The following is a 7,018-nucleotide window of genomic DNA, read 5'->3' as shown; positions in this document are numbered from 1 at the left end:
ACCGGGCGCGGACCGGCGCAGAGAGGCGCGCGGGACGCCCGCTCGCGGGAGGGTGATGGCGCCCGAGGAGCGGGCCCCGGGCGGCCGCAGAAGGGGGGGGTGAACGGGGGGCGGGGGGGCGGGCCCTGGAGGGGACCCGGGCCCCGGACCCGCGCACCGGACCCGCGCACGTCGCCGTCGTAGGAGGCGCGCCCAGGGGCGGAGCCGCACGTCGCGCCCCGCCCAGGAGGTGGCCCCGCCCCCGACCGCGCGGCGCGCCGGCCCTGCCCCTGGGCTCTCCTCTCCTCAGCAGCGCTCTCCTCAGCAGCGCTCTCCTCGGCGCCCGGCCGGGCTGGCGTTCTAGCACTCGCCGCGCCGCCGCCTCAGGTGCCGAGAGCCCGGCCCCGGCCCCGGCCCCGGCCCCGGCCCCGGCCCCGGCCCCGGCCCCGGCCCCGGCCCCGACCCGCAGGTGGCGCAGGCACCGCAGGCCGGCCGCCGCCTCAGCCGGTAGCCGGTACCGTCTCGGGCCCGCCTCCCCCACTCTCCGCCCAGCCTCAGGCCGGGCCTCCGCCTCGCCCGGTGCCGCCGTCCCGCTGCTGCTCCCGAGCCCCGGCGCGGCCTGCACCTGCCCGGGGCCTCGGCCTGCCCCCCGCCTGCGGCCGAGTGCCGCCCCTCTTAGCTGCGCCCCCCCCCCCCCCGAGAGCGAGGGCGCCCTAGAGCTCCTCACCGCGGGCTCCTCACCGCCCGCAGGCTCTCCTGACGCCCCTGGGGCGTCCTCTCCTGCCCTGCCCGCCCGGCCCGCCCGCCACCTCCCGCCCCCGAGTCTGGCTCCTTGCAGCCCACCTGCCTGCTCACCTTTACCTGTCCGCCCGCCGCCCCGGCCGCGCCCTCCCTCCTCTGAGTGGATCACTCTGCCCCCACGCGGCTTCCGGGAACCCTCACACCTGCTTTACTTAACCCCTTCGGATGTCTGGGTGCCCCCAGCCACCGATCCTGGTCCCACGACCCCAATACCTCTGCCCCATCTAGTCTCCACCTGTCCTGCCCTCCCGTCCTCGGAACTGTCATCTGTAGGTCTCCCTTACTCTGTACTTTTGGCTCCAGAAAATTAATGTCCTGATTTACGTTTGAATGCCCACCGCCCTGCGCTGGGGGACATCTTTAGCCTGTGTGCCTGTCCAGCTCATAGATGTGCCCAACACTGGAGATATCTGCTGAGCTCACTTCCCTTTCCCCCGAACCACAAACCCTCTTTCCAATCCCTAGATTTGAGCTGGTGGCATATCTACAGCTGTGATATGAGTGAATGTTTCATCTTCCATTATCCAGCGCCCCCCACCCCCCAGCACCAATGAGGAGACTTGGTCCAGCCACCCAGCCGGGCTCAGCTGTACAGGTACAGGAGGATGAAGACACACTCATGCCCTTTGCCAAGTGAGTCCTCCCCTCCCAGTGGGGATGGGATGGAGGGAAGACGCTTACCTGGCTTCTCCCCGCCCCTGCCATGGCCCCCTGCCCAACAGGAGTAGCAAATGAGGAAGAAGAGGTACAATGCCTGGTCCACAGGGGATCAATGATTCATTAATCTGTTCCACGAATACTTTTTTTTTTTTTTTGTCTAGAACTACAATGTTCTAGATGCTAGAGTAAGCACCAGGGATTCAAATAATTAGAAAGATAGGACTTACGTTTGGGAGAGTGGACACAGAACGTCCAAATGTAAATATAATTTCAATGAGTAAGAAATAGCATGAAAAAAAATTAAAAAGGAGTGTAATAAAATGGGAAACAGAATGTCCTGGAGGGATGCCTAAGTGGCTCAGTCGGCAGTGAAGCTGCTGCCTTCAGCTCAGGTCATGATCTCCGGGTCCTAGGACTGAGTCCCACATTGAGCTCCCTGCTCAACAGGGAGTCTGCTTCTCCCTCTCCTTCTGCCTGCCTCTCCACCTGCTCATGTTCTCTCTCTCTGTCACTCTATCAAATAAATCTTTAAAAAGTATGGAGGCACAAGTTTAGATACGGTGGTTGTGGAAGACTATTCTGGGAAGATGAGTTTGAATTGAGATCTGAAAGATGAGAAGCAGCCAGTCTGATAATAGTGGGGTAGGAGGGGTGAGGGGAGAAGAAGGAATAGGAGGAGGGAGAACCCCAAGAAAGAAAGAAATAGGGGCACCTGGTTGCCTCAGTCAGTTAGATATCTGCCTTTGGCTCAGGTCATGATCCCAGGGTCCTGGGTTTGAGCTCCACATCATCATCATCATCATCATCAGGCTTCCTTCTCAGTGGGGAGCCTGCTGCTCCCTCTCCCTCAGGTCCTTCCCCCCCCCCACCATGCTTTGCTTTCTCAAATAGATAAATCTTTTAAAAGAAAGGAAGAGAGGAAAAGAAAGAGAAGGAAAGAAAAAGAAAAGAAAAGAAAAGAAAAGAAAAGAAAAAAGAAAAGAAAAGAGGCTTAGTATCTTCTAGGACCAGGAAGCAGGCCCACGTGACGGAAACTTAGTGATCAAGGGGAAAGTAAAGAGTCAAGTCAGTCATGGAGAGGCCAGCTCATATAGGACCTCATAAACCATTGATAAGAATTTGGATTTTAGGGCAGCCCTAGTGGCTCAGTGGTTTAGAGCTACCTTTGGTCCAGGGTGTGGTTCTGGAGACCCGGGATCAAGTCCCACATGGGGCTCCCCGCAGGGAGCCTGCTTCTCCCTCTGCCTGTGTCTGTGCCTCTCTCTCTGTGTGTCTCTCATGAATGAATAGGTGGAATCTTTAAAAAAGGGGGGACAAAAAGAATTTGGATTTTATGCTAAGGACTGTAGAACATCAGTGGAAGGTTTTAGGCAGGGAAATGACATGAGCAGACTTTTTTTTTCTCTCCAATTTCTTTATGGTGAAAAATTTCAAATAAATACCAAAGTGGAGAAAATAATCATCATGCAGCCAGCGTACCCTTTTCAACCAGCTTCAAAAATGATCGTTCTACAGGTGATCCTTTCATCTGTACCACCACCCAGCCTCCTCCTACGGAGATTGTTTTGAAGTAAATCTCAAACTGTGTCTCATTTCACACGACCCTGTGTTTTTTTTTTTAAATTTTTATTTGTTTATGATAGTCACACAGAATGAGAGAGAGAGAGAGGCAGGCTCCATGCACCGGGAGCCCGATGTGGGATTCGATCCCGGGTCTCCAGGATCGTGCCCTGGGCCAAAGACAGGTGCTAAACTTCTGCGCCACCCAGGGATCCCGACCCTGTGTTTTTTAAAAGATTTTATTTATTTGTTTATGAGAGACACAGAGAGAGGCAGAGACTCAGGCAGAGGGAGAAGCAGGCTCCCTGCGGGGACCCTGATGTGGGACTCCATCCCAGGACCCCGGGATCACGCCCTGAGCTGAAGGCAGATGGATGGTCAACCACTGAGCCACTCAGGTGTCCCTCACATGACCCTGTTTAAAGGGTTAGTCACACTACTTTGGGCAGAAGAGATGATGGGGGGAAGGGGTAGAACGGAAGCAGGGAGAGCAGGAGGGGTCTATTGCAACAGTCTGGGCAGGAATAGTGGCGGTGGAAGTGGAAAGGTGAGGAGTGGTCAAATCAAGTATATTTTTTGAAGCTTTAAAAATTTAAGTGAAACTTTTTTTTTAACTTTATTTATTTGACAGAGAGTGCATGAGCAGGGGAGTGGCAGGCAGAGGGAGAGGGAAAAGCATGGAGCAGGGAGCCCAACACAAGGCTCGATCCTAGGACCCCAAGATCATGACCTGAGCTAAAGAGAGATGCTTAACCCACTTAGCCACCCAGAAGCCCCTAAGTGAAACTTCTTTTTAAATTAAAAAAATTTTTTTTAATGTAGGCTCCATGCCAGGTGTGGGGCTTGCACTCACAACCCCGAGATCAAGAGTCATATGATCCATCTATTGAGCCAGATAGGCACCACACACACCCCTTTTCTAAAATTTAAGTGAAAAAAATTTTTAAAAGATATTATTTATTTATTCATGAGAAACACAGAGAGAGAGAGAGAGGCAGAGACACAGGCAGAGGGAGAAGCAGGCTCCATGTGGGAAGCCCGATGCAGGACTCTATCCTGGGACTCCAGGACCATGCTCTGGGCTGAAGGCAGGTGCCAAACCACTGAGCCATCCAGGGATCCCCTAGGTGAAACTTTCTTAAGTTTTTTTATTTAAAGTAAAATCTGGGTATATCTTAGATGTACAATGACATGAGTTGCTGCTGGACTGGATGTGGGAGTTGAGGGAAAGAAAGTTGAGCGATACCAGATTTTTTTTTGCTCTAGCAACTGGGCATTTGGGGCATCTTCCCTGAGGTGGGGAAGGCGAGGGAGATGTGGAGTGGGTAGTTGAACATGCCCTGGAGTCCAGGGGAGGAGCTGAGGGTGTTGCTCAACACATGATAGTATATAAGTCAAGGGCCTGGATGAGATCACAGAAGGATAAATGGAGATGAGAAGAGAGGGCCCAGGTCCAGCCTTAGGACACTGCCCTGGGGAGCAGGAGAGCAGGTGGCATCCAGGGTAGGGCCTTTGGAAGTACTGAGCCCTGTTCTCAAACTGCTCTGCACATCCCTTGTTACCTAAAGGACAGTAGTTTCTCTGAGTTAGGGGAGACAAAGTAGGAGTCGACAGAGGTCCTGCTCTGCTGGGTCCTTGCACTGACAGGACGGAACGTGCCCGTGTGAGTGGCTGGGGCCTTCCTCTTTAATAACTGAATGTGATGTTCTCTGGGTGCGGGGCATAGAAGTGGGAGATTCGGTGAGATTTGAGGCTCAAATGACTGCCAGTCTCCCAGATCAGAGATCTCACCACCTCCTCTGCTGAAATGGTTGAGAGATCATGTGGGCCCACACAGAGGGGAACAGCTTGTCCCTGGAGGGAGGAGATACTGTGGGGGATGAGCCAGCTCCAAGCCGACTGTGTCCTCTTCTCAGGTGTTCCAGAGTCATCAGCCGATCCGCATCCCCCCGCCTGCCTCCCCAGCACCTCGGGCTGATGCCCCAGCGTTACAGAGACACCTTCTGGGAGAACCTTAGCCAGAGGCCCAGGTGGGTAGAGCACAGAAAAGGAGGGGGAAGAAATGCTGGATGGTTTTACACTGAGCCTTACAGCAACAAGCCCTCGTCTGGCCCAGCTGGCCCACTGACCAATGGACACCATAGCTCCTACTGCCAGACAGATGGGGGGATGGGAAGCGGTCAGAGACAAAGTACAGATGGGGGTGTCCTGTATACAAAGTTCTCCTTTTGTGCTTTACAGCCCCACCTGGACAGAGGAACAGTATGCCCCACCCCTGCTGGTATGACCAACTTTATGCCCTGGGGCACGTCTTGGGTAAACTGGTACCCACTGGCACGCTATCTTTAGCTGACCTTATTACCTCCTCCCTCTGGTGTCCCCCAACCCGTGCACTCACCACGCCTCCTTTCTTTGTATCAGTCACCCTGCTTTCACCATCTGAGCTTCCCAAGATCCCCGTGTCCCTGTTTCAGCCCAAGGCCTCCTGAGAGACCCCGTTCTGCCCTCTGACCCCTTTCACCCCATTCTGGGGCACAGAGAGTCCCTACTTGCTCCCAGCCTGGCCTGAACCCCCCTGAGGGGCTCCCACCCCCGGAGGTGCTTTGCAGAAGAAAGAGAAGGAGGACCCAGGTGGCGGGAATGCAGCAGGGACCTGGGTGCATCCCAGCCCGGGTGAGGGCTGTCGCATATCACCTGGAGGATCTGAGAAGGCGACAGAGGCTCATCAATGAGTAAGGAGAGAGACACCTGCACTCTGGGAGCCACGCAGGGTTTGAGGGCAGGAGGGTTTGAACTGAAGAAGGGGTGGAGGGCTTTGAAGGAGTTGGAGGCTGTACTCGGAGTGACCAGGGCAGGCCCTCCACCCTGAAGAGACTGGGAGGGAACCAAGGGTGGAGGATGAGCCACAGGAGCTGCAGGGAGCCGAAGTGCATCAGGGAAGACTTGAGAGCTATCCAGGGAACTGGAGGACAGCGGACAGGAGGGTCCTTCAGTCTGGGGGGAGCAGGAAGGGGGGGCGTGGAGGGCTGGACATCCAGTGATAACACCCCTGGGTCCCAGGGAGAGTCGGGAAGCTTGGCCTCCAGGCACTGGGTTTTAACCCTCAAGTCCCCACAGAGAGAAGAAGGCCCAGTGGGGCGGTTCTGGGGCTGCCTGTGAGCCCCTGGCACTCGCTGAGGGCAGCTACAGAGTCCCTGGCACCTCCAAATATCAGGATCTGGAAGAGGAGAGGGCTGCCTATCCACAGGAAGAGGGCCACCCTCTCGCCACTGGCAGGCCCCAGGTCTGGTGGAGGGACCTGGTGGGGTGTGGGGTGGGGGGGCTGGACTTGCCTGGAGAGACAGGGGAAGCTTGGAGCCAGGTTGGGGAGCTGGGCTGGTGAGGGACAAAACAGGCCGGCGGTGGCGGCCTGGGCCCCGGGCGGGGGGCTAGGAAACCCGGAGCGACGGCCTCTCCTGTTCTTCTCATCCTTACAGCTGGTCTGGTCACCCTGGAGCCCCCGGGGCCAGGGCGGGTCTTGCCTCCCGGGGCGGCTGGGCTCTCTGGCCTCCTGCACCGCTGTCACAGCCAGCAGGCAGCCCCTGTGCAACCCCTGGGGGACGGCGGTGCAGTCTGAGGAGTGAGGATGCCGCAGATGCCTCCGCGGCCCCCAGGCCCGCTCCTGGCTCGGTGCTCCGCCTTGAGTTCCGGTATTAAAAAGCAAGCAAGCCGAGCCCAGTGTGTCTTTCTACGGGTGTTGGAGAGGCTCGAGGGGAAGGAGGGCGCCGTCCCCTCCTCGGGGACCTGAAGTGAAGTCGGGCCGGGTCCCGCGGAGCCCAGGGTCCCCGGCGCTCGGGCCGCCGCGCCCCGCTCTCTGGGCCGGGGCTCTGGGCGGCGGCCGAGCCCCCGCCCCCACGACCCCAGAAGCCGGCCCCGGCCTACCCGGCGCCCCGCGCCCCCAGCCCGGCGGCCGCCACCCGGGGCTGCCCGGCCGCGCCCCCATCCCCTTAACGGGAGGCCCCGCCCCGTGCGCAGTGAC

The 7,018-nt window shown here is 57.6% G+C and overlaps 1 protein-coding gene across 6 annotated transcripts; it reads left to right on the top strand.

The window, feature by feature from the left end:
- The first annotated feature begins 187 nt into the window (after positions 1-187).
- Positions 188-6,980, top strand: INCA1 (inhibitor of CDK, cyclin A1 interacting protein 1). 6 transcript variants are annotated; one of them, XM_055305868.1, is made up of 7 exons: positions 194-366; positions 1,309-1,413; positions 4,917-5,030; positions 5,242-5,281; positions 5,539-5,732; positions 6,109-6,283; positions 6,477-6,980. In XM_055305868.1, exons 2-7 carry the CDS (start codon positions 1,331-1,333, stop codon positions 6,621-6,623), a joined length of 753 nt encoding a protein of 250 aa, XP_055161843.1. In that variant the 5' UTR covers positions 194-366; positions 1,309-1,330; the 3' UTR covers positions 6,624-6,980. The 6 variants fall into 6 exon arrangements, 5 of the variants coding, with proteins under 5 accessions (XP_055161843.1, XP_055161839.1, XP_055161842.1 ...); XM_055305864.1 differs by having other exon boundaries at positions 1,246-1,413; XM_055305867.1 differs by having other exon boundaries at positions 195-366; positions 1,246-1,413; positions 5,560-5,732.
- The last annotated feature ends 38 nt before the right edge of the window (positions 6,981-7,018 follow it).

The sequence above is a fragment of the Nyctereutes procyonoides genome, unplaced genomic scaffold, assembly GCF_905146905.1.
Source record: "Nyctereutes procyonoides isolate TBG_1078 unplaced genomic scaffold, NYPRO_anot_genome, whole genome shotgun sequence".
Lineage (NCBI taxonomy): Eukaryota > Metazoa > Chordata > Mammalia > Carnivora > Canidae > Nyctereutes > Nyctereutes procyonoides.
This window is presented reverse-complemented; position numbering and strand designations above follow the sequence as displayed.

Bases quoted from the DNA above. Each gene is read 5' to 3' on its own strand.
- INCA1 (XM_055305864.1), top strand. From the start codon at position 1,286: ATGTTTCATCTTCCATTATCCAGCGCCCCCCACCCCCCAGCACCAATG. The intron at 5,282-5,538 runs GTATGACCAACT...TCTGGGGCACAG, and splicing joins AGTATGCCCCACCCCTGCTG to AGAGTCCCTACTTGCTCCCA. The intron at 6,284-6,476 runs GTCTGGTGGAGG...TCATCCTTACAG, and splicing joins TCGCCACTGGCAGGCCCCAG to CTGGTCTGGTCACCCTGGAG.